Consider the following 27346-nt stretch of genomic DNA (forward strand, 5'->3'; position numbering starts at 1 on the left):
CCAATAATGTGGCACACATCTTCACCAAAGCTCTTCCTCGTGACAAATTTGAAGCATTTCGCAATGATTTAAATTTGATCTCCTTTGGTGGGGGATAATCCTTGTACTTTTGATCACTCTTCACTCCAGGGGGGTTTGTTCAGTTTCACTCACGCCTACGCTCATAGAGGAGTGTCGGTGATCAATAGGACATTGGGGCACTTTTTACTCTCGGTACGAGAGATTTTTTCCCCCAAAGTTATTGTCTTCTTTCGTATGTGCTTATGTTACACACTTACGGACACTTCATGTTCGAGTGTGAACATCCCCTACAACCCTAAGGTTTAAGGGTTGTACTTTGTACTTTAAATTTACACTTTTTCAGTCCATTGCATTGGGTGTCGTGCTTCACTCTCCACACTGTCTACTGCACTCTCAGCTCAGCTTCAATCCTCACCCTCTCACAGGTTTTGACACATATCAAGTTGCAAATAATGTGTTGGAAGGGTGCTACCTATTTCTTTTGGTGATACAGTTGGAGCCTCATTAAATGAACAAAACATTCAGCCAATTGCTCCATTAAACAATGCAGAAATTCAACCTATGGTTTATCTGAATATTCAACAAGATGCTGAATTTGAGGTTCATCAAGAGCATGTACGTATTCACGAGGCTAGACAAATGCCTAGATGGTTCTTGCAAACTTTAAAAGACATTCATTTGGATGCTCCTCTTGCTAGTCGTACTAGAAGACAAGCACGTCTGCATAATCATGCTAATACAATGGAGTTTGATATGGCAGCACATACACTTAATGACAAGGAGCCTAATTGTTTTGAGGATGCACAACAGAGTGTGCATTGGATGGCAACAGTGCAAGCTGAATTTGATTCTATTACGAAGAATCAAATATGGGATTTGGTTACATTGTCTACTGGAAAGAAGGCCATTGGTACTAAAAGGGTTTATAAGCTGAAAAGAAAAGCGAATGGATCAATTGATAAGTATAAAACCAAGCTTGTAGCAAAAGGCTATGCGCAAAAGAAGGGCATTGATTATGAGGAGACATTTGCTCCTACATCTCGTATGACCACCATTAGGTGTATTGTTGCTTTAGTTGCCCATAATTTTGGATGGTGCACCAACTTGATATTAAAACTACATTTTTACATGGGGAACTTCAGGAAGAAGTGTATGTACAACAACCCATTGGTTTTGCAATTGAAGGATCCGAACACTTGGTATATAAGCTGAAAAAGGCTTTGTATGGTTTGAAGCAAGCTCCACAAGCTCGATATGCAAAAATTGATGATTTCCTACTCAGCCAAGGGTTCATTAACAGCCCATCCGAGTCTACTCTTTACGTATGCAAAGAGGGGGGATCCTTGTTGCTGGTCATTTGTTTTTATATGGATGACCTTTTGCTTACAGGGACACATGCCTATCAGATTTAAGCATTCAAGAAAAATTTGCAGCAATCTTTTGAAATGTCAGATTTGGGATCTTTGCATTACTATTAGGGCATTCACTTTATTCATGATTAGGCATTGGATTGTCACAGTCCAAATATATTGGTAAACTCCTTGAGGGATTTGGCTTCCAGGATTGCAAGCCAGTTAGCACACTAATGGAGACTGGACTCAAGCTGTTTTTGCATGATAACAGTGTCTGATTGACATTCATACATATGCCTCATTTATTTATGCAACGTAAGGCCAAATATTCAATTTGCACTTTCAGCCCTAACCAAATATATACACAATCCACGCATGTCGCATTAGCAAGCTGTGAAGCGTGTTTTTCATTACTTGAAATGTACTAGGACTCTTGGATTGCTTTACGCCAAGGGGAGACCGTTGCAATAACATGCTTATAGTGATTCAGATTGGGCTGCTAATTTTGATTCACGTCATTCTATAAGAGGAAACTATTTCTTTTTCTTGGCTCATCTTGCATTTCTTGGTTTAGCAAGAAACAACCCATTGTTGCCACATCGTCTTGTAAAGCAGAATACAAAGCAACTTTCACCACTACGAATGTATATGGCTGAGATGTTTGTTGGTTGATCTTGATATATCTATCATGAAGCCTACTCCTATGTTTACTAACAATCAGAGTGTCATTGCAATGGCACGGAACCCAATGTTTCATGCACGCACAAAACATGTAGAGATCCACTATCACTTTGTCAAAGAGAGGCTACATGCACGAGATATCAACCTTCTCTGTTGTCCTACCAACAACAATGTGGCAAACATCTTCACCAAAGCTCTTCCTCACGACAAATTTGAAGCATTTTGCAATGCTTTAAATTTGATCTCCTTTGGTGGATGATCCTTGTATGCTGATCACTTTTAACTCCAGAGGGGATTCTTGGGTTTGAGTCATGCCTACACTCATAGAGGAGTATCAGTGATCTGCAATAGGACACTAGGGCACTTTTTACTCTCCATAAGAGAGGGTTTTCCCCCAGTCACATTATTCTCTATTTGTGTATTTATATTACACAATTCGGTCACTTACTGCACTTTATACACTTTCAGATGTGAGCACACCTTAAGGCACTTACACAACCCTAAGGTATAAGGGTTGTACTTTTGTACTTTCACTTATACACATTGTGAATGGATCGTGTGTCAAACTGTGTCTACACTCTCTCTTTCTCTACTGTTCAGTCTGTTTTGTGCTTGGAGCTGTCATCCCCATTTCTAACAAAAGGTGACCAATCCCAGGATTTCTTCAATGATGTCACACCCTCCACAAATAAGATTTGTGAAGTAGCACAACACCATGGCGATCTCACTGACTTTTCTAGGATCAATGATTGTAGACAGCACACGCACATGTTTCTCTCGCAAGAGCTCGAAGTATTCCCTATTACTAGTAGATGGGAAACACGAAAACGGAAAGAAAAACAGAAACAGGAACGGAAATAGAAATGACCAAAACTTGGAGTTTTGGGGAGTTTCCAGCAACTACATGGATGAGAAAGGCAGAAACAGAAACAGAAACATTGAATGGTAAAAATGTGGAGGTTTGGGGCATTCCCAGTAACTATGGATTATACAGATAAGAAGTTCTAGGATGATTGGAAACAGCCACCACACTAATTTAGACACAGGATCCCTCATCCATTGACGACAGACATGTGGAGGGAAGGATTTCTCTTGAGGTGATTTTAATAGAAATCTGTTTTCCCTCCAAACAATTCTAGGCCTTTGAGAAGTTTTCACTCTTCTTGTGGCTTATGGCATATAGGAGTCTGGCAGTAGGCAACTGCTTAGGAGTCAGCAGAAAAGCATTATTCACACTCCGTAATTTCTCAAACAGAGTAGAAAACAGACTACATCACAGGTAGCATTATTGTGTGATACATCTGAACACTGATATGCAGTGAAGCTATAGAGCACCAGCACACCTTTACTTGGGAGATATTCTCTCACAGTGGGATTGAGATTATTCATACAATCAGAGTAAGATTGAAGAGACTACAGAGACTCCATCCTCATGAGCAAGAGCTGGAAGACTTCCTTGCGTCTGGAAGATTCTATTGCCTAGGAGAGCCCCTAAAGATTTGGTATTACAACCCACATGAGGGGTTATTCCATTAGGCTTTTCCTCCCCCTTGGTGCAGATAGCAAAGGAGAAATTATTTCCCTTGATTCCTTGTTATTATTCTTGTACTCTGTAGCATACCTTGGTGATAATTTTTATGTGAAGTGATTAATCCAATATTCTCTTCTTGGGGAAGGGGAGTGAAACTGTCAGCATGAATACCTTGCATGTTTTTGCAGAGTCATAATCTTCCACCTGAACTGCAGCTTGCTTTTGGAGCTCTAACTCTTTAATTCGCCTTCCAGTAACCCTTCTTTTTTCTATGAGAACCTAATTCAGTAAAAACCGTTCGATGCTCATTTTTCTTTAAATAACTAAAAGATCTTGAAATGCAAATGCCTATCTCAATTCAAATCTTTCACCTAGTTAAAAGAGTTTCTGCATGATTTTTATACTTTTAAGATGGGGTTAACACATGATAATCCACAATCAATCAACTCATTGCCCAATACTATGTATGGACTCTTTTCTGAAAAAGAGCAACTTCAAGCATTTAACACATTTAGATCAGTTAAAAGCGTGGAACAGATCTGGCATCTTCCAAAAGCCAACAAAGTCATTGAGGAAAAATGGAAATTGTCAATAATGATGGCGCAGATTGTGTAGGTTGTAATGCATGACACTGTTTATCACGTATACAGATTTAGTTTGATAGGCATGAAATCTTTTGAAAAAATAGCAGCAAATCCATCAATAGAATGTAGTCCCCAACAGAAGGACAGCCTATATCATGCCATACAAGCACAAAAGGTTTAACAATGAAAGGCAAATTATGGTCACAAAGCCTTGGTAAATGAATGGGTTCTATTTCCCTTGAATCGCTCTCAAGTCGATGCTTGTGCTCCTCCATTTTCTTCTTCTTTTTCACCTGAACAAATGGGTAAAATCCCAAAAGCTCAGGAAAGGCATGGTGGCTAGCACCAAAGCCCTAAGGAATGGAAATTAGTCATACTCTAGTGAACACATTACCACAACTCAGAACAAAGTGTCCCAAGGCAGTGTCCCAAGGCAAAAACCAATTACAAAGCAACCCTGAAGGGACTTCCATATCAAGAATTATATAACAAGGGGAAGTCTATTACAAAGCTTGAGTGATTAGCCAGTCAGAAGGTCTATAATACCAGAAGCATCTCTCCTCTTCCTCAGAGTCTCCAAGCTGCCTTGTATTCTCTCCCATCTCCCACAAAGAGTATGTACAGTCTCTGTCCAGATCATGGAGAGAGTCTCTGCAGTAGATATGTCTAGAAAATCAATAGCCTGGCTACATCTGGCTGTCCATATGTACCAAGCAATAATGCTAGCTATGAGCTCCCGTCTGTGACAAAGGAACATACAGTGCATATGGCAAACACTGAGAAGAGAAGAGAAACTCAAGAAATACAGATGATGAAGCAATGAATCATGCTAAGTGAAGTGAATCTGATACAAGGGAGCCATAGCTCAAAAGGTGGCCTAGTGCAGGGAGACTACCAAAGAAGCCTCTGAGTATGCAAAAGTAGGTTTGGATTGCCATCAGTTGTTAGAGAGTGATGCCACTTGATGTAGATGGTGTCACACTGCCAAACACAAGGTTCAATGGCCACTGATGCTGATGCCAACTAGAGGTGGAGGTCGCCAGATGCTGAAGGATCCACCAGGATGCCAAATGCAAGATGCAAGGCTTAATGATGATGTCGGCGGATGAAGATGATCTCCCTGACAGCCAAACGCAAGAAGCTAGATGACACGTGGAGAAAGTGCACTGCCGTCTAATGATGAAAGGGGCAAATACTGATAAACACAAGGTCCACCAGCCTCTAGAGATGATGACACCAGCTAAGGATGTGATGCCAAGTGGAGAAGCAGCAGCGAGGAAGCCAAACGCAAGTTCCAGCTACTTATGATACAGACGCTAGCTAATGGAGCAGCTGAGAAAGCCACTCCTACCATAAGTGTACACCTGGGAAGGAGATGACTGATGCCTGGTAGCAACAGATGGAGATGGTGGAAGGAGAGAGGAGAGACGAAGGTCTCGTGAATGAACCAAAAAAGTGTCTTGGTGTGTTGAATGAATGGGTGGTGCCATGTACATAGGCACAAATGGTCTGGAGTCTCACCCACTAAAGTCTCTCAAGTAGTGCTCCCACTCTCTTGGGAGGTGTCTAGAAAGCTTTTCTGGGGTTGGAAACAAAAACCAAAAATGGGAATGAAGAAAGGAACTAATCTAAATGATGTGGTTTCCCAAGACTCCCTCTCAAGCCCAAAAAGAGCTCAAAAGAGGAGTGAGAGAGAGAGAAGAAGATTCTTGTAATCCAAGAAGGCCGCCTAAAAGAAGAATGTGAAGAAGAACAAGAGATCAAATGAGTGCAAGAACCTGAAACACATCCTCAGGAGAGAAGCCACTAGCTCCATGACTCCATACTCGAAGGAATATGAAGGCCTAGCCACCAAGCCTTGATCCAAGGCCTCAATCTAGATGGATCCTTAGAGATTGGGTAGATGTAGAGTATAGGACTACTTGAAAGAGAGCCACTCCTGGAAAGTAAATGGTGTTGGGTGAAGAACTTTGGGTGAGTAGGGACCCCCTCTGAAACTAGAGAAGTACAAACCCCCTCTAAACCCATAGAAGAAGTAGAATCCCCCTCGTAGGGCAAAGGAATAAGAGCCCCTCTGAATCCCCCTTTGAGAGAGATAGGGAATCCAAACACTCATGGATCATGGACTCCGAAACATTTGGTGACAAAGGAAGTGCTGCTGATGGTGCCGTAGGAGGTATCTGGAGCGCAATGGCACAAAAGACTAAGAGTAGCCAGAGGTGTCCTCGCAAATCTGAGAAAAAGAGGAAGTGGTAGAAGGAGGCTCAAAGTTAGCCAAGGGTGGGGAACAATCATGATCTCTTAGTGGAGCGAACTATGAAGTTGAAGAAGAGGTAGCAGTTGAACAACCACTTTCTCAAGAAGGGGTGGACTGACAAAAAGAGGACCGTGGAAGCCACTGAACCCCAAAGAAGGCGGGGGAAACCTTCGTAGTGCAGTGCGATAATCTCTAGGGGGTCTTACCACCTCATGAGGGCTTAATGCCTCCATTTGCTTGCGAGGTCTTAGCGGGCATCAAATGCAGCCTATTGCCTCAAGCGTAGAAATCTAAGAGCCAATGTAGAATGATTTCTATGGCCCAGAAAGGTGTGGTGGCATAAGGAGTGCCTCGTGGGTGGAAGACGCATATACTCTGGTGGGGTAGGGAGCAAAGGTCAAAGTTCACAGTCTTCGGTGGTATGACCGTTCTTGTCGTAGCAAGAGCACCCAATGGATTGTCTATCAAGAGAAGCCGTAGCACTGGACTGTCAAAATGGACAAGGAAGGGTGGGAGGGAGAAGGAGGATATCTCCCAATAATGCAATGGAAGTAGAAGGATAATTCAGAAGTTGATGCCGATCCCGCAACCTATCTTTGCCTTCTCTGATACAAAGGATCTTTGCGGCTCTTTGAGCTCATCTAGCTCTAATACCATGTCAAGAAATGACTGCTATGGAAGCAAATCAGAGAGACAATAGGGTTTGCGGCGGGGAACACAGAATGTATACGACAAATATTGAGAACAGAAGAGAAACTCAAGAAACACAGATGATGAAGCAATGAATCATGCAAAGTGTGAAGTGAATATGATACAAGGGAGCCATAGCTCGAAAGATGCCCTAGAGCAGGGAGACTGCCAAAGAAGCCTCTAAGTCTACAAGCACAAGTCTACGACAGACACTAGCTCCTAGAGAGTGATGCCACCTAATGTAGATGGTGTCAAGCTGCCAAACGCAAGGTCCAATGGCCACACTGATGCTAACGCCAACTGGAGGTGGAGGTCGCCAGATGCTAAGGGAGACACCAAGATGCCAAACACAAGATGTAGGGCCTAATGATGACGTCGACGGTGAAGATGACCTCCTTGACAGTCAAATGCAAGAAGCTAGATGACGTGTGGAGCAATTGCACTGTCGCTTGATATTGAAAGGGGTAGAAATTAACAAATGCAAGGATGTGACACCATGTGGAGGAAGAGCTGCCAAGCAGCCAAATGCAAACTCCAACTGCCTATGATACAGACACAAGCTGATGGAAGAAGCCATTGCTACCATAAATGCAGATCTAGAAACAAGATGATTATGACGTCCGACAGTAGCAAATGGAGATGGTGGAAGGAGAGAGGAGAGACGAACGTCTCATGAACGAATGAAAGAAGTGTGTCATGGTGTGTTGAATAAATGGGTGGTGCCATATATATAGGCACAAACAGTCTCAAGTCTCGCCCACTGAAGTCTCTTGAGTGGCTCTCTCACTCTCTTGAGAGGCACCTAGAAAGCCTTTTTGGGATTGGAAACAGAAACCAAAAATGGGAATGAAGAAGGAAACTTATCTATATGATGTGGTTTCTCAACATCTCACAGAAGTGCCACGGGGGACCCAAGTATAACTCTCATGTGGTTTCCAGTCTATCTGCCAAGTATCACAAACCCAAAATCCATAGGATTTGTGCCAGTTAATAAGAGCTCCTAAGGCTCTGCAAAAGACCTCTATCACAGCTACAAAAGCTCTAAAATTCTCTTCATCCCCATAGAGGTAAGCAGATGTATCATCTGCAAAGTCTACATCCAATAACTCCTCAAACTCTAGAATGGGAAGTCTGATGCCTCAAAAACATGTATTCGTATCCCTTAGGAAGGATCTCATAGCCTCTGCAACAAATAAGAAAAGGACAGGTGCAAGGGGGTATCCCTATCTCACTGACCTCTGAATACTGAATCTGGCACCTTTGGTCCCACCAATGAGGACTTGGCTGTGAGCTGATGAATATAGAGCTGATTTACCTCTCATCCACTACTCTGGGAAACCCATCCTCAACATGGCACCCTCTAGAAACTCTCAATCAACTCTATCATAGGCCTTCTTGAAATCGAGAAGAAAAACAATGAGATTTTGTCCCTTGGATCGTGCAAGAGCTTTGTGGATTCACAAAAGGTGAAAATATTGTCAAGGATGCAGTTCTCCCGAACCAAACCAGTCTGGGTAGGGTGAATAAGGTTTGGCATCAAGAGAGATAGTCTGAGGCTGATCATTTTGGCTAGGATTTTATATGTTGTTCCAAGCAAAGTGATTGGTCTCCACTGGGTGATCTCCAATTTGACTCCACTGCCCTTTGGGATGAGGTGAATCAATCCCTTTGACATCCTTTCTGGCATATCTCCTCCTCTAAGAATGGGGCCATCAAATGTATCTTCATGCTCTCTATGACCACTCTCCTAGTACTCTCCACACAATCTCTCTATCTCTCTCCAATCCTAGAGGCCTCATCGTCATGCCCAAGAAAGCAATGTAATTATTCGTGGCCACCTAACCAACCGCCTGTGGCCCTTGGGCAAGGGATCTATCTTCTCTTCTAAGTCTCCTAACACCCTGTCTAGAGTGTCTAGGACCGGTGGTGCAAAAGAATTCTTTGTTCACCCTATCTCCTACTTGTGTCCAGATAGAGAACTCGCCTGGTACTTATACCCCGATCTGGCCTCCTTCATAGCATCTATTTTCACTTTGGCTGCATAAAACCTCTCTGCCACAAAATGCAATCCAAGTAAACAAGAGGATGAGTTACAACAGTAAAAGTGACCATGAATTTATTCACCAAAAAGTGCACATTTTACCGACTTTTGAAATCTTTAGGCTTGATATCATGCAAAATCTAGAAGAGGTTTCAACATCAACTCAGCAAACAAGTAACACCTCTTCAAGTACATGGTCCAAGAGGTCCATTGAAAAGGGCAAAAGTAATCACATCCTTAAGGAATATGGATTCTTTGAGAATCACTACACCCTTACCTATTTGCAAACACTCTCTACAATGAAAAAAAAATCTTGACATATGAGGTGTTATTTTATGGTTATGGAATTGAGATTGATCATACTCAACAGATCATCCAGAGGACATTACTGCACATTTTGCCATCTTAACATAGTCTCTTTTTGGCATGAAATAGCACTTTCTTTACATGAACAACTTGTTGCCTTTTACCTTAAGTTTGTTGGCAACAATGTAATTTTCTTCTTGGACAGCTATTGACTTCTCTTTCTGCAGCTGTATTGAAAATCATCTTATGGTTTTGAAAGAACAGATAAGAATTTGTGTTGAAAAGTATAGAAACGTCTTATTATACATTAAACCTATGGTAGGAACCATACTGCTATGATTGCTTGAGCAGTTATTGAATCCACATGAGTTAGAGAATCATTAATATCATCAGATGAAGTAGCTTCCAACCTGCATACAAGAAGAAATATGTTCACCCTCAAAGCTTTTTCAAAAGATGACAAGAAACTATGAATAGCAATGCAGCTCATAAGACATTCAAAATGGCAAGTATAAAGGAGCATGTTGTCATTTGCATTACAGCAAAGTTGACAAAAGAGCGTAAGACGAGAAATGATGATGGCATTATCAACTCATAATGCATGGTAGACATGCACAAATCGGCCGTTGGATCCACATTTTTTCATGGTAAATGAACCTTAATCTAATAGTTTGACTAAAGTCTTGTTTAATCTATTAAATGTGAGCATGCACCTAAGTTTGGTCAAGAAAAAGGACAATTCATGGTGCAAGTGTCTGGACTATTTTGTCTTAAACACAGTTACCAAGAAGAACCATTTCCCATTCCAAGAATAGATGATATCTGTAATAGTTTGCATATTCAATTAAATAGATTTCAAGAGTAGGTATCATTAGATATGCATTCAAAAGGTTGATGTGTATAAGGCTGATTTTAGGAAAACCTTTGTCTTTTATGAGTTTTTAGCAATGCCTTTTGAGCTTACTAATGCTCCAGTAATATCAAGTGGCTGATGGACAAGATTTTTCATTAGCATAAATCCTTTGTGGAGACATTCTTCCATGATACTATTACTTTTTTGAAGAATAAAGAGGAAGGAGCATAAAACGCATCTAGCTATAGTATCTCAAGAACTTCTGAAGAATCAATTGGTCATTAATGGCAAGAAGGGTAAGTTCTTCTTGGAGGATATTGACGTTTTGAGGCACAAGCATGGTCCAACTAAAGTGGAGGCCATTCCTAGTGTCATCAAGATGAGAAATGAACATATTAATTTAATTAAACTTCACCACAATTTTTAATTATAATGGACTTCAATTCTAGTACCCCTAACTCTTGGCATGTGGACCATTGCACTAGCAATGATGGATGTGACACTAGGCATGAAATGGACAAATGTAAGCACTATGTGTACAAGGGCAGGGCAAAAGGAACAATGTGCATTGTGAAATTTTAATTAAATTAAAAGCTTGCACCTTAGAATTGAGTGACATTGAAAGTTTTGCCTGATAAGCAGCTCATTCAAGTTATAAAGCAGGCCTTGTGCTTAAAGTTTGGTCCAGTGAGCAACTCACTTATGAGACTAATGATCTAGTCATTAATTAGCCTTAACCAAAAACAAGATTTGATTAAGGAGCATTATCATTTAGAATGTTGATCTTGGCTATTTGTAACCTCCTCTCTCATTGAAGCAACCAAAGTTTGGAGACAATCTGGGGCATCAATATTAAGAACATGCCACCAAGAACACCAAATGGTCACATTACCATGAACCACACCCCGTTCTTCCAAAATTTCTCAAAAGCATCACTGCCCCCAGAGGGAAAATCAAGTAGAAACCTGTCAACAACTAGTTGCCCCATATAACCATAGACCACTGAATGCTTTAGATAAGATGAATTAAAATGTAAGGGAGCCGTCCCAAAAATTGCACAATAGGGATGATAGGCTGCGCAAGTATGTCAAGTTGCAAAGGCAAATGATCCGGAAAGGCATATTGTTGCAGCATCCACGTGTCCAGAATCTCTGGTAGGAAGGCATCATCCTGCATAACATACATGCAGTCCAAGAGAGACCATGTGGCAGAATGCCATGCTCACTAAAGAGTAAAGCCTAGATCCAATGGCCCGAGCCAAGACCAGATGTTCTGCTTCAAAACGACCAACTCAAAATTATGTCACACACAGCTCTGAGGTGCATCCATCACTGAGTGCTCCGAGGTAGACTGTGATGAGCACACATTGAAATCTCCCATCAGCACTCCTAGTCTACCAAGTGACACATACATAAGTGTGTAAGGTGTCCTGTGAAGTGCTAGCCGTAACTATTGTCGTACCCACATCAAACTTTTTACCTCTTCTGGCACAGACATCAACCCAATCCCAATAAGGTAAATCCAATGTCTACGTAGGTTGCTTCCCTTTATCCACATTAGACTTCACAAGGCCACATGTGCTTGAGGGCCATCATCCATAGGAACATCATTGACCAGTGGAGCCAAACCCTCGTCTATGGGAGTGGTCTATCAAAGAAGAACATGAACCAGGTGTCTATCAAAGAACAATGGAACTCTGGCCAGAAGATCATCCCAAGCACTTGTCAAGTTGAGCATTACCTCATAGAAGCCTCATGGGCCAACACAGATTTCTTCCACACAGTCCCCCTACAAAATGGACTTCAACCATTGGTGGATCCATGAAAGCACCAAAATCCTGCTAGTGAAGAAAAGGGTGGCCCCTTTTTCATATAAGGCTGTAATAGAATGCAATACAATCTTGGTGTCCACGGTAGCATCCAAAACATCCTCTTTATCCTAGTCTAGAAAGGATTCCTAATTGTGTTGAACATATTCACCCAGAGCTTCTGTCAACCAGACCTATCATTTGCTTATTAGGAATCATAATTCGCTAGCAGATAAGGCCAATTCAGTATGGGGCCTCCACAAAATTCAGTCTTGGTGGAAACAAGTTATAATGGAAAGTTGGATTAATAAAACCCCACTCAAATGCAAGGTGTTTCTTTGGAGTCTGCTTCTCCACTTCCCCCATGTCCACATTAGTTTAGCTTGCCTCGCAGCAGCAGCTACAAAATCCATTTCCATAGTTTCCTCATTCCTCATGGCCTTCCTGCTTAGGGATCCTGCCTCTTCGTCACCTTCTCCATGCCTCTTGCCCGGAAGATGTGCTGCATGTGCAGCCGCCAAGTGTCAAGTGAGGACTCGCTTGCTTTATCGCTCCTTTATGGTGCTTAATGCCCTGGCACTGCCCTCTCCAACAGTCCCCATCTTCTTTCCTAACTCCCACCTCCGATGTAGCTTAAACATCAGCCTTTGTACTCCAAATTGACCACTCTTTAGTAAAAAAAGAAAAACCACAAAGAAGCACTAGCATTTGGGGCCATGGTATCACACTTTTAATGTGGAAACATTCTAGCTCCACAATTGTGGGTTATTTGTTTGCTGATTTCCATTTTAGTCCATTGTGTTTGCAAGTTGCTAGTAGTAACATACCCTTTAGAGCAACTAAGAGCTGATTTCACTAACAAGAATCTAATGTACGAACATGGTCGACAACAAGTATTCCCAGGGGGGAGCAAAGCAGACATCCCACTTATAGAAGTGGGACTCAACTACATACATCCATGGTCATATTGGCCATGTACAAGGATTGTTGATATGGCAAGTTGGTTCTATAGCTTTTGTTGGTATTGTAGTTGGAGAAGTTGTTGCTCCATGACTGGGCATTATCCATCCCAGCCATCTTGTGCCTCATTCATGCTGTGTCTTCCTCTTTTTTGTAGCCTTGTCGCTTCTTAACTTGGTTATTGGCAGTTATTTTCTGACCAGAATACCCCTATGTATATATCACATCTTTTAAAATTCATCATCTTTGGAAAAAAAAATTGCAAATCAATGGAATAAAAGAAATATACCACGAATCTTTGGAATTGATCATTGAAACAGGCTTCACAAATTGGCCAACACAAGGCTCTCCTGTGATAATCAAAGCAATTATCCCTACCTGCAATAAGATGGAAAACATATCAGCCCTCTTTGTGCTTAATCCCATCAATTTCTTTTTCATGTAGCACAACAAAAATGCAAGACATTGAATATAAGAAACATGACTATCTGTTAGCCATAAAATGCATGATTACAGAAATACACACTGCAACATGGAATGATGCTTGAGAGTAAGGTTTCAAGACAACATTAAGAAGTCCTTCAATAAACAAGTTTGTTTGCTGGAAAACAGCCTCAGCATATAGCAAATGCATATTAATATCTTGAAGCTCCGTTGGAAGTTATTTCCACTTTCCCTTGTCTGTCTTTCTCAAACCTTTGGACTTTTGGGCAAACGTTTTTCCTCAGTACAAACATGTACACCATATATTGTCAATTTCATGTATGATATACTACATCCTATCACGGACTTAGTGGTAGATTATCCATCATGATTATACTTAGATTTACTCATCAGGATTGTACTCTTATAGCATGCTAGACAGGGCCAATGCATTTGACTAGATTAGTTTCTTCTAAGTTTTCCGTGTATTAATCCATGGAACAGTGATCTCTCTCCTACCGCTACTGGTCCCTAGTACTCTTGACTCTATAATCTTACCCTTGATCTCACTAATCTAGTGCCAACCATGATGGTTTGGGCTCTGCCACCATTAATCCTTTTTTTTTCTCAAAAAGGGTTTCTTCTACTATTCAAAATCAAACAATATGATAAATCAAAAATGTAAAGCCTGGTCTGGCAATAGAATGAAGAGAAACTGATGGTTTTGGTGACTCCCAAGAGACCCTATTTCCTATTAAATACCCCAGCTATTGAAATGAAGTACACCCCTATGGTTGATCACTTGAATATACATTATGAAATTGCTTTCGAAGCAGACATTATGAAACCAAAAAGATTGTACAACACAGCATACTAAGTTGGATCTCACAAGCTCAGTCAATCACCTGACAATACACATTCAGTGTGTTTGCAAAGCACTTATGTAACACCAATCGAATAACTGCAGCATTACAATCAAGGTTTATATTTTTGAGCTCACGAGCTTGGTGCCTTGTCTTATCATTTGGATCCAATGAGACAAATCTGTGATTAATCACACACATGAAGGAATTAGAGTTCGGTGTCCCAAGCTTCCATAATCCAGTATCCAAAGTTTCAACAAACATCAACTGGATATATCTCTTAGATTTCATGAAGTCAAAACTTACAAGGCAATATGCATAATAATTTTACTAATCACTCACACACACACACTACATAAGCAATATACCTAAGGCCAAATTTCAAAAGATTATAAGCTTTGACACATTACTCATCAACTAAGGACTTTCCAAAAAACTATACTCCAATGTAGGCTTTCCATATATATAGAATTCCCCTATAATGGTGGTCTGCAAGACCACTGGGTGTACCTTTTTCCAATTTTGCACAGGCTCCAATTTTTCCCTCAAAAGCACCCAAACCTCTTCCCAATGATCTTTGATCCAATGACCACATTTGTATTCATATTGCCACACATGACAGCCAACATATTTGTCCAAGGTTTTTTTCACTCAAAGAAAACAGTCATGAAAGTTTCCTTTGCTGCTAGCACATGATAAAGAATATTCACTATATTAAGACCCCCATATATCTTTGGAGTATAGACGCACCACACACAAAGCTTTCCTATGTGAGTGAGTCCTGTAAAAAAAGATCCATTGCCTGAGACATAAACAGATTTCTGTCTTTCTTGGTCCAAGTCAAAGAGGCAAGTAGAACACATGCAAAAACAACCTTCCAAGAAGACACTATCCAATTTCCAAAGGAGGTTGTGGGCATATTAGTATGCTTTGTAGCTAGCCTTTGAGACCAACTCTGCCTTTGCTAGACAAAAGTCAACCAACAATGAAGCTTTTATGGCCAACATATGATAATGAATATCTGATATGTTAAGCCCACCATGCATCTCAATTTTCAAAGAGCACCATTTATCAATGACCAATAGTCTGCAACCTTTCTTGCCTCTCTTACTTTTCTACAAGACTTCAATTGCCATGGACATGAAAGCATCCATATCCAATATTAAGCAACAGGAAGACTTGAATATAAGCCATGATGACAAAATTTGTTATGCAAAAGCCAAGTAGACAATTTCCAATAGTCAATTTTAGCATGGAGTTTCTACATAATCCTGTAAAACATTTGCTTTGGAGATATTACTCCAAGCCAAAGGATAACCCAAGTAAAGAACAATATGATTACAAAAGTTTTACCATGTCAAGCAAACAAAGCCATTGCTCTCTAGAATTGGAACCAGCTTGGATTTACAAAAATTAATTTTAAGACTAGCACAATAAGTCCAAAAGTGCAATGTTTTGATTAAATTCCTAACATCTTGTTCATATGGCCCTGGGAAGCTCAACCACATGCCATCACACACTTTGTGTAGCCTTCATATAGTCATCCTGCTGTCCACTACAGAAGACCAGGCTGCATTTTAAGCTGATTCAGACTGCCCAGCAGCCCAGCATCACTTTTCCAGAAATCATTATCAGTCAAACAGCTGCATTCATCAATCATCATCAGATTTCAGACTGTTGTTGCCTATTCAGGACCCATTTGAATACAACACTCTGCCACCCCCTGCTTCAGTGACCTCTGCCCCGATCCTAGAGATACAGAGGTTTGAGGCCCACTGATTGTATCATCTTTATATTCATTGTTCATTCATTACCATTCAGCATTCAACAAATTGTGTTCTCCATGTTGTCATACACTTTTACATTTTGTGTTTGCCTTATTCTTTACACAGAGTGTGCATTTGCTACTTCTCCACTTGAGCCTGTTCACACTGCCCACTTATGATCAGTGGAGTGCATTTCGTTCTTGGCCATGTGTTCAGCTAGGCAGCCAGTTTCAGCCATCGCTATTCTTTTGGTATTTGGTCAGCCTGTTCATGCATCCTGTGCCTGTTTTTGGGCAATCCCACACCCATGCCTCCACCATTCAGATCAGATCATCATTTTAGCCATCATCACTCTCCCATACCTGCCTTAGTCAGATCTTTTGCCATCAGTCCAGCACCCTCATTGACATGCCTCCACAGCATGCAGGGGCTGATTGTGTGCAGCCAACACAACATGCAGGGGGTGATTGTGTCCAGCCTTGTATCAGTGCTTCCAGATCAATACTTCTTCTATTCTTTTGTGTTTCATCTCTATTCCTTCTCTTCGCTCCAGTTCCTCTTCCATTGTGCACTCTTGCAGAAATATCCCTAGAAACTTGTGAAGTGTCTGGAAATGTCACAAACATGTCAAATGGGAGAGGATCGAGGTGCAGCTGAAGTGCAGTAGACAGTGTGAGAGTGAGAGACAGAGTTGAGCACGACACCCAATGCAATAGTACTGAATAGAGTGTGAGCTGAAAGTACAAATGATAACCCTTATACCTTAGGGTTATAAGGGGCTGTTCACACCCGAACACAGTAAGTGCCCGTAAGTGTGCACCACAAGCACATACAAAATAGTACACATAATCTGGGGGAAAAAACCTCTCCTACCGAGAGTAAAAAGTGCCCCAGTGTCCTAGTGATCACCCGCACACTCCCATATGAGCGTAGGCGTAAGTAAGGCGTGTGAGATACCCAACAAACCCCCCTGGAGTGAAGAGTGATCAAGTGTACAAGGATCATCCGCCACCAAAGGGCGTCAAATTCAAAGCATCGCGAAATGCTTCAAATTTGTCTCGTGGAAGAGCTTTGGTGAAGATGTCTGCCACATTGCTGGTGGTAGGACAGTAGACAAGGCTGATATCACCTGCATGTAGCCTCTCTCTGACAAAGTGGTAGTGAATCTCTATGTGTTTCGTGCAAGCATGAAACACAGGGTTCCGTGCCACTGCAATGGCACTCTGACTGTCAGTATATAAAGGAGTAGGCTCCGTAACAGATACATCCAAATCAGCAAGTAAGCGTCTAAGCCATACGCACTCAACTGCAGTAGTGAAGGCTGCCTTGTACTCAGCTTCACATGACGACGTGGCAACAGTGGATTGTTTCTTGCTAAGCCAAGAAATGCATGATGAGCCAAGAAAGAAACAATTGCCACTAGTGGAGTGACGAGTATCAAAATCACCAGCCCAATCAGAGTCACTGTAAGCATGTAACTGCAGTGGTCCCCCCTTGGCATAAAGCAATCCAAGAGCTCTAGTACCCTGCAAGTAACGAAACACACGCTTCACAGCTTGCCAATGCGACATACGAGGCTGATGCATGTACCTGCTCAAAACTGAAACGGCAAACTGTATGTCTGGCCGAGTAAGGCATAGATAGATGAGACATCCCACTGCTGGAGCATAAGTATGGATATCAAACAAATCACTGTCATCATGTAATGACAGTTTGAGCCCAGGTTCCATGGGTGTACAAACTGGCTTGCAATCCTGTAAGCCAAACTTCTCAAGAAGTTGCCCAATGTACCTTGACTGACATAATCCAATGCCTCTAGCATCATGTACAAACTGGATGCCCAAGTAATAGTGCAAAATACCCAAGTCAGACATGTCAAAAGTTTGCTGTAAATTATTTTTGAATGCTGAAATCTGATCAGCACGTGTTCCAGTGAGCAAAAGGTCGTCTACATATAGACACAAAATCAGCATGGATCCCCCCTCTTTATGTACATAAAGGGTAGACTCAGATGGGCTGTTTACAAACCCCTGACTAAGCAAGAAAGCATCTATCTTTGCGTACCAAGCTCGTGGAGCTTGTTTCAAACCATATAGAGCTTTTTTCAGCTTGCATACTAAATTTTCTGAGCCTTCAACTGCAAAACCAATGGGCTGCTGTACATACACTTCTTCCTGAAGTTCCCCATGTAAGAATGCAGTCTTTATATCCAGCTGATGCACTTTCCAACCAAAATGTGCAGCCAAGGCAATCATAGACCGAATGGTCGTCATACGGGAGGTAGGAGCAAAGGTCTCCTCATAGTCAATGCCCTTTTTCTGTGCGTAGCCTTTAGCTACCAGCCGTGCCTTGTACTTATCTATGGATCCATCTGCATTCCTTTTCAATTTGTAGACCCATTTCGTACCAATGGCACGCTTGCCAACTGGCAAAGACACCAAATCCCAAGTATGATTCTTATGAATAGAATCCAATTCAGCTTGCATGGCTGCCATCCAATGCACACTATGTCGTGCATCCTCAAAACATTCAGGCTCCTCATTATCATGAGTACATGCTGCCATAACAAACTCCATGGAATGTGCTGAATCATGCAGTCGAGTTTGCCTTCGAGTACGACCAGCCAAGGGTGTTTCCAAATGACTATCTCTCATAGTCTGCGTGTACCATCTAGGCACCTGTCTTGCTTCCTGACTGTGTACAAGTTCCTGCTGAATTTCAGTTTCAGCAATGTGCTGATTTACTGCATGTTCCATAGGAGCAGCTGGCTGAACATTAGGTTCATTTGCTGAAGTACCAGCTGAATCACCAAATGTGATGGGCAGCAGCCCTTCAAAGACATCACGGACAGCCTGATATGTATCAAAACCAGCCAAGGATAATTCTGATTTTTCATCAAATACAACATCCCTGCTGACAAAAACCTTCTTGGTCACGGGATCATAGAGTCTGTAGCCTTTGCTTTCGCTGCTATATCCCATAAAGATGCATTTTACAGCCTTGTTGTCCAACTTCTTTCGAAGTACCTGTGGAATATGGGCATATGCAAGACACCCAAAAGTACGGAAGTGGCCAACAGAAGGTTTGCGGCTGTGCCAAGCCTCAAAAGGTGTGACGGTTTTCAAGGCCTTGGTAGGGCATCTGTTCAAAATGTGGCAAGCGCACATGACGGCTTCCATCCAAAAACTATGAGGCAAACTCTTTGCCTTCAGCATACATCTGGCCATCTCCATGAGTGACCGATTTTTCCTCTCTGCTACCCCATTTTGCTGTGGAGTATATGCAGTAGTGTACTGATGGATAATGCCCTTGTGCTGCAAATAAGAATTCAGCATAGAGGACATGTATTCCCCCCCTCGGTCCGAACGGAGAGTCTTAATCTTGCAACCAGACTGAGTTTCCACAAGTGCACTAAAAGCCAAAAATGCATCATACACTTCAGACTTCTTTTTCAAGCAGTAGACCCAGCACAAACGTGTAAAGTCATCAATAAATGTTACAAAATAGTAACAACCACCCAATGACTGTGTCTGCATGGGCCCACAAACATCCGAATGCACAAGCTGCAATCTGGCTGTTGCTCTAAAAGCAACATCACGGGGAAAAGAGAAACGATGCATTTTGCCCAAAATGCAACCCTCGCATAAATGCTCAGGAGGTCTCTCCAAGAGAGGTAATCCATCCAACATCTGAGTACGCTGTAATAGCATCAAGCTGCCATAGTTTACACGCCCCAAAGGAGCATGCCATAACTCTGCCTTTAACATAGCAGGAGTAAGAGTGGATGTCAAATATGCAGACTGATCTACCGAAAGAGCATCCAACTCATATAACCCATGACACAAAGAACCTGTCAAGACCAATGTCATGTGTTCCTTGTCACGGACCATGCAACGGTCATCATCAAAGGTGACCTGCAAACCACAACGTGCCATAGAAGAAATGGAAAGCAGATTCTTCTTAATGCCAGGCACATACAAAGCATCCTGTAGGCGGAGAATAGAGCCATCAATGGCTGTAAGCTGAATCTCCCCAATACCACGAACAGGGTATGATGCATTATTAGCACACTGAACAGACTTCCCAACGGGAGGTGCACCAAGAGAAGCAAACAAATCTCTACGAGATGTGATATGCCGTGAAGCACCACTGTCAAAGAACCAAGTGTCAGCATCTTCTGTAGAGCTAAATGCTCTATCAGCCCAAGAGACATCATAACTGCAAGTGTAAAAACAATAGTCCCTGTCTGCAACAAAGGACGCGGACTCACTAGCAGTGGAAGGAGCTGCAGAAACAGACATCCCTGACTCCTTCTTCTCTTTGGCGATGCGCTTCCTGCACTCAGTGATGTAGTGGCCAGGCTTCTTGCAGTAATGGCATTTTCCTTTCTTGGCTTGCGTACCCCCCTGTTTCTGACTTGTCTGTGAAGTGTTACTACTACCAGAACTCTGCGAAGCATTTTTCCCTTGGCTGTGTTTACCCTTCTGCCTTGACATAAAAGCCTGCTCAGAGGCTATACCATCCACACCACTGTTCCGTCTAGTTTGTTCCTCCTCTAGAAGCAAACTGACAAGCTGAATGAAAGTGATGGGCTCTTTCGAAATCCTCATAGTGAGGTTCAAGGCAGTATGAAAAGCCAAGTAAGAGGGAGGCAGTGAATTCAATGTCGTAGAAATCAGCTGCGCATCTGAGTAGTACTCATCCACATTCATGAGTTGCTCCCGCAAGTCCTGAATTTTGTTGAGATGATCCTGCATAGAATCACCCTCATTCATCTTTAGAGTCTCTAGCTCTTTCTTCAAGAAAGAGATGCGAGTCTCATTCTTTCCTGCAAACATCTGCTCCAAAATCAACCAAGCTTCTTGTGAAGAAGCTGCTGAACGAATATGAGGAATGATAGAACGCTGAACTGCCAATGCAATCAGCGACATAGCCTGTGCATCCCGTGTATCCCAAGTTTTCTGAGCTGCAGTTCTTGGGGGAAGTGGCTGAGCGGGCTGAGGTGGAGGGGGCTGAGGTTGCCCTCTTGCACGTCCTCCTGGAGGAGGAGTAGCGGGAGCCACAACTCCCGGTCGTGCTTCCTCTCCACTGACATAATCCCACAAATTTTTTGCCACTAATACATTCTTCATCATGAAAGACCAAAGGGAATAATTGTTCCCATCCAATCCGTCTTCCTTGGACACATAGGTGAATACATCTCCTCCCTGATTTGCCATTATTTCCCAAAAGGCAATTGAGCAATGTCAACGCAGTACGGGCTGGAAATCTGCAAATTTCCAGAAATTGCAGCAAACACAAGTCTGCAATTAATGTGCAAAGGGTACTCTGTCACAAAAACTGTCACTGATGCACGCTTTCCAAGGTGCAATTAGTGCTCAGCAGCACTAAAACATCAAAAGCCCCAAAATTTTCTGCCCAAAATTTCTTTCACAAATGTCTGTTACAAAAGCCCCAAAATGTGCATTCAATGTGTCACAGACAGACACAGCACGTTTCCCAATGCTGAAAACTGAACCTGCTGTTCAGCACGTTTCCCAATGCTGAACCTGAACCTGTTGCACGAACTCCTGTGTAAAAGAAAAGTGCAGAATGTTACCTCTGCGTGTTGACGACGGGCACGATTCCCGAGATAATGACTGCTGGGTACAGTCGGACTGACGCACAGGTACAGGCGTGCAGGTCCAGTGACACGCGCAGGCAGGACTGGGCGCGCGCTGGGCAGAGGAGGCGGTACCCAGGACTGGGTGGTGGAAACAGGTGGCGCGCTGGCAGCTGGAGCTGACGGCACAGTCTAGCTCTGCGCAGGGAGGCTGCGCAGGCAGACTGACAGGCGAAGGGGCACGCTGGGCAGACACAGGGCAGAGGACACGCTGGGCAGAGGTGGCAGCACGCAGGTACAGGTGGCGCGCTGGGCAGGGCGCGCTGTGCAGGACAGATAGCACGCTGTGCAGGACACGCACAGGTACAGGCGGCTGGGGCAGAACTGGCGGGGGCTGGCTGAACTGGAGTGGGCTGCAGACTGCAGACTGAAGACTGCTCTGAGCTGAGCTCTAATACCAAATGTCAGATGGGAGAGGATCGAGGTGCAGCTGAAGTGCAGTAGACAGTGTGAGAGTGAGAGACAGAGTTGAGCACGACACCCAATGCAATAGTACTGAATAGAGTGTGAGCTGAAAGTACAAATGATAACCCTTATACCTTAGGGTTATAAGGGGCTGTTCACACCCGAACACAGTAAGTGCCCGTAAGTGTGCACCACAAGCACATACAAAATAGTACACATAATCTGGGGGAAAAAACCTCTCCTACCGAGAGTAAAAAGTGCCCCAGTGTCCTAGTGATCACCCGCACACTCCCATATGAGCGTAGGCGTAAGTAAGGCATGTGAGATACCCAACAAAACATGCTTCAAGAAGAAACTCTACTAAGTCTGGAATGAGGTGCAGAAGTCTAGAGAGAAATGGAGGTCTAGGCAAGAGTAGCACATGAAGTGCAAAAGAGAAATGCAGTGAGAATCTCTAAGGAGAAATTGAGATTCAAAGAACCTCTAAGGAGAAAGAGAGATCTAAGAACAAATGATAAAGCCCAGAGTAAAATGCAAGTCCAAAAAAGTCTAATGAAAATTGTTGTAAATTCTAGAGAGATGCTAGTCAAGAAATGTTGGAGGAAATTGCTACCTAGAGATATATTGGAGAGAGAGAGAGAGACAAAGACAGAGACAAATAATGTTGGAGAGAGAGAGAGGGAGAGAGAGAGAGAAATGGCGGGGCTGTGGTGGTAACGCGATGGGGACCCGCGCCGTCTTTGCCTGACTCGTCGTCGTCACCTGCTGTCACGTCGTCGTCTTCTGCTCGTCGCCGCCTGGAGACGCCTTTTGCTCGTTCCTCATAGGTCCGTCGCCTGCCCCTGACGCCTTTTGCTCGTTCCTCACAGGTCCGTCGCCTGCCCCTGACGCCCTGTCCACGGCCGCTGAGTCCCCCACCCTGCGTTCGGACGGCCCATCGCCTGCGCCCCTCACCCGCCTGAGCTGTGACCTCTGCGCCTGCTTCTCGCCCCTCCACCTTGTCAGTTAGGGTTTCACTGCTGACGGATCCCTGCCCTGCGCCCCAGCCTGTCCTGCTCTGCCGTTGAGACCGCCAGGCCTTTGTTTCGCCCTTCTGCCCCTGCACAGTGACAGGTAAAGCTCCGCTTTCATTAGCTGTCCTTGCAGAGTACACCCCTGGACAGCACCTCTGTACAGAAAAGAGGGGGAGAGAGAGAGCCGGAGAGAGAGAGGGTCAGTCCTCCTTCGAGATCAGATCGTGATACACAATGGCTGGTTTGGATCTGGATTTCATAGACCAAACGGTGGCAGCACTTGGCCCGGATTCTAATGCTGAGGAACCTGAGGATATGGTTCTGTGCAACGAAGAGATGCCCCCTGGTCCTGACATCCAGCCTGCGGGTAAACGTACCAAGCATACTTCGGAAGAGATAGGTGTTCATCAGGATCGTTCCTATGCTCAAGTTGCTTCGGATTCTGTGGACTCTCAGGATGTTGACTGGGAGCATTTGCTGGAATTTGCCAACACTTTGCTTGGCGATTATGTTCAACATAATCAGAAAATCTTTTCTGACTCTGCACCTGACGATGTTCTGGAAGCCACCGTGGACCCAAAAACTGTCCTACACTCCTTTTCGGTGTTTTATGATCGCGCTGTGATACTCTTCTTCACTGGTCGAATCCCGCTGCTTTCCCGTATTCGCCAATGGCTGCACAATCTACTACAAGGGGAATGTGTTGAAGAGATTTTTGTTGGGTCCTGAGGTTTTTTTGAGGTCCTATTGAAATCGGAGACGCACCGTGCTGCTCTCCTGTCTAAACTGCCTTTGTTTTTTTATCGCCGGTTGGTTCATGTGGTTCCATGGCGCCCAATGGCAGATTTTCAGCGTCTGCTGCAACGTGAATGCCCTGTGTGGGTAGAAGTGGAAAATTGTCTGGCTGTTTATTGGCCACTATTGAAGGATGCTATGGCCGCTGTGGGCACTGTTCTGGTCCCTCCCAGTCTCAAGGCTGTGAATCGCAACTACTTGTGTATGTTATGGGACACTGCAAGAAAAAGGCATGCTTGGTTACGCCTCAATTGCTCTGGCATGCATCCGTTACACTTTCGTTTGAAATGGGGCAATTTTGCAGGACATTGCTTTTCCTGTGGACAGTTGGGGCATTTTATGGCCGAATACCCGGAACAGCAACACACTTCAGATATTGGCCATGTTGCGCCGCCCATGGAAGATATGGTGTGTGATGCTCCATCACTGGATACTATCCACCAGCCCCAAGTTCTGGCCAAAGGTAAACAACAGGTTTCGGGTCTGGATTCCCGTGCCACTAATTGGGTTGAAGTACGTGCAAAAAAAGGCAACAGGGTTGTTGCTAGCATGGAAAATACTGTGCCTACTACCTCACAAGATTCCATGCGTACATATATGCGCAGGAAGGAAATGTTGTCTTCCGAGCGCTCTACTCCTGCTATGGTTTCCTTTGCCCCCCGTCCTCAGCCCGCCAGGAAAATGTATTCGGATCGTCCAAAGGGTCCACCTGCTAAGGTGGCTTTTGATACCAGAGGCAACGTCATTACCCCTGGGACCGTCGTTATCCCCGTTCCAACCCCAAGCCAGCAGATATGCCGTCTACTTCCAAATCTGGTCCTCAGAACTCTTTTGCGGTGTTGGCAGATTTCTTGGACAAGGGAGTCCTAGACATTCTCGCTGACAAAGTCAAATCGAGGCAAGCTGTGCCTCGTACCTGATTTTGTTTTGAATACACATGAAAATAGCCACGTGGAATGTGCGAGGAATTTGTTCTCGACACAAGCAACATGCCATGTGGACTGTATTATATGAGAATCAGTGGGATGTCCTGTGCGCTGTTGAGCACAAGAGTCACGGTGAAGCCGGAAAAGTTGTGGATTGCCATGGCTTTCGTTTGTTTTATGCAGGGACACAGGCCATGCATTATTCGGGTGTGCTCATGATTGTGCATGACAAATATCAGCCTGTTCTTATTAAAAATGATGTTCATGGCCGCTTTTTGGTGATTGAAATTTTATTCGAAGGGGAAATCTTATGGTTACTTGGCCTCTATGCTCCAAATGATTCGTTATCTCGTCAGGAGCTCTGGCAGACTTTGCAGACCTCCTTGTCACTTGGCAGACGAGGCTTCTTCATGGGGGATTTCAATATGTGTGTTGATTCTTCCCAGTCCACATCGGAGCATTCGGTAATGGATGCCCCGGAAAGTCGTATGTGGCATGAGTTGGCTCTTGCTGTTCTTAAGCAAGATCTCTGGTCCTGGCTACACCCGTCTTCTACAGGGTTTACTTTCCATTCTACCCAGTATGCAACAACATGGTCGCGATTGGACCGTATATATATCATGCAGAATGATGATTTTCTTCCCGAGATGCTCGAAATAAAAGTGTTGCAGCAATATGCCTTGTCGGACCATTTCCCTCTGCAGCTCGAGCTGCTTGCACAACCCATTGCACCTTTCAAGCAATTTCTGGAGAGACTCCCTTTGCGTTTCAACTCGTCTTACTTGAAGCATGCAATCTTTCAGGGCTATATGCAGCAATTGATTGACAGATTCTTCTTGGACTTCTCCTCTCAGGGCACTGCGTCATTTGAAAGATTGCTCTCTAATGTGCAGCGGGTTGCTCGGCAGTATGGGATCTATCATGCCTCTCTTTGTCGGCGGCGTCGCCAGGCAGCGGAGGACCTGCTGGTTTTGATTCGTTCTCTGCTGGTGGACACTCCGGATGATGCATTTCTGCTCGCACTGGCCATGCGGGTGGCTGATCTTATTAAAGAATTCCAGTTGAAATCATATCAGTAGGCCAAACTGCAACATCTGACGGAGACTTTGCAAGATAGTGCATGTCACACCCATAAGTTCTTTCGAGCTCTCCATGCCTCTCCTGCTCGAGAGAATATGACCAGACTCGAGGATGCAGAAGGCCACCTTATCCTGGATCCGCAGACTATTGTGCATATGTGCAGGAATTATTTCCGTGACCTTCTCGGTTCCACTTCTCCACCTTCAGCCCAAATTACTCAGGCCCGTTCGGTTTTTTATGACCTGGTCCGCAATCAGCTTCCGCAAGACATGCAAGCTACTATGGAGTCAGATATTTGTGAGGCAGAGGTTATGGACGTCTTGTTACACTTGCCCAAGGATAAAAGTCCGGGTTGGGATGGTCTCACCAATGAGTTCTTTGAAGCTTTTGCTACCCAACTGGCGAAACCATTGCAAGCTTTGTTTCAACAGGTGTGGGAAACGGGAATCATGCCTTCCTCATGGAAAGAATGACTTATTAAACTGCTTCCAAAAGTTCCTTCGCCATCTAAGTTGACACAGTGGCGCCCAATTTCTTTGATGGGTTCAATGTACAAAATCTTTTCAAAAGTAATGGCGAATCGGCTCCATAAGCATCTCCCTGCCATTGTGCACCCTCTACAGTATGGTTTCATTAAGGGCCGAAATATTATGCACAATGTATTGAATGCTCAACTGGCAATTGATTATGCAAGGCATTCTAATCAGGAGGTAGTACTGATTCAACTGGACCTGGAAAAAGCTTTTGACTATCCGGACTGGTCTTTCGTTGCTAAACTTATGTCTGCTATGGGCTTTGGTGCTCGGATGTCTCGTCTAATCTACACCATTAGCGCTGCAGTGTCTTCGCGAGTCATGCTGAACGGAGGTGTTACTGAGCCATTTGTCCTTGCCCGCTCTGTCAAACAAGGGTGCCCTTTAAGCCCTCTATTCTTTGCCCTTGCGACACATCCAGTTCTTTCGATGTTATCTCATATGGCAGCCTCTTCTCAGTTGGCCGGATTGTCGCTTCCTACAGGACAGCACTTCATTAGCCAATCCCTGCCGGATGATAGTTTTATGATTTTGCGTGCGGACAAGGATAACCTTCGAAAAGCATTGGAGGTTTGGGGTCTCTTTGGTCAGGCGTCCGGCCTTCGTATCAATGCGCTCAAATCAGCCATTCTCAGCTGCACGGAGTCGGATTTGCAGTCCTTGGACTAGCAGGGTCTGGTTGTTCCTCGTGGCTCCATTGTCAGGCACCTTGGGTACCCTTTGGGTGTTGATGTTCCCCCAAAGCAGCTTCTGCAGTGGATTTCTCAGAAAGTGGTGGCTAAGTTTATGTATTGGAA

The 27346-nt window shown here is 43.7% G+C and overlaps 1 protein-coding gene across 6 annotated transcripts in view; it reads right to left on the bottom strand.

Moving 5' to 3' along the window:
* LOC148013868 (uncharacterized) overlaps positions 1-27346 on the bottom strand; it is a 273317-nt gene that overhangs the window by 192778 nt on the left and 53193 nt on the right. For all 6 annotated transcript variants that reach the window (XR_015688595.1, XM_087666324.1, XM_087666323.1 and 3 more), the window contains exons 5-9: positions 14412-14550; positions 13373-13461; positions 9795-9873; positions 9628-9690; positions 3757-3864 (exon numbers count right to left, since the gene is read on the bottom strand). Coding sequence is in view for 5 of the 6 variants with exons in the window: in XM_087666324.1 (XP_087522450.1) it covers positions 3757-3864; positions 9628-9690; positions 9795-9873; positions 13373-13461; positions 14412-14550 (478 nt within the window). In the remaining variant the exon portion in view is untranslated. The remainder of the gene's footprint in view (positions 1-3756; positions 3865-9627; positions 9691-9794; positions 9874-13372; positions 13462-14411; positions 14551-27346) is intronic.

Source organism: Lygodium microphyllum, chromosome 25, assembly GCF_053477565.2.
Source record: "Lygodium microphyllum isolate KBCC chromosome 25, Lygodium_microphyllum_v1.1.10, whole genome shotgun sequence".
NCBI lineage: Eukaryota > Viridiplantae > Streptophyta > Polypodiopsida > Schizaeales > Lygodiaceae > Lygodium > Lygodium microphyllum.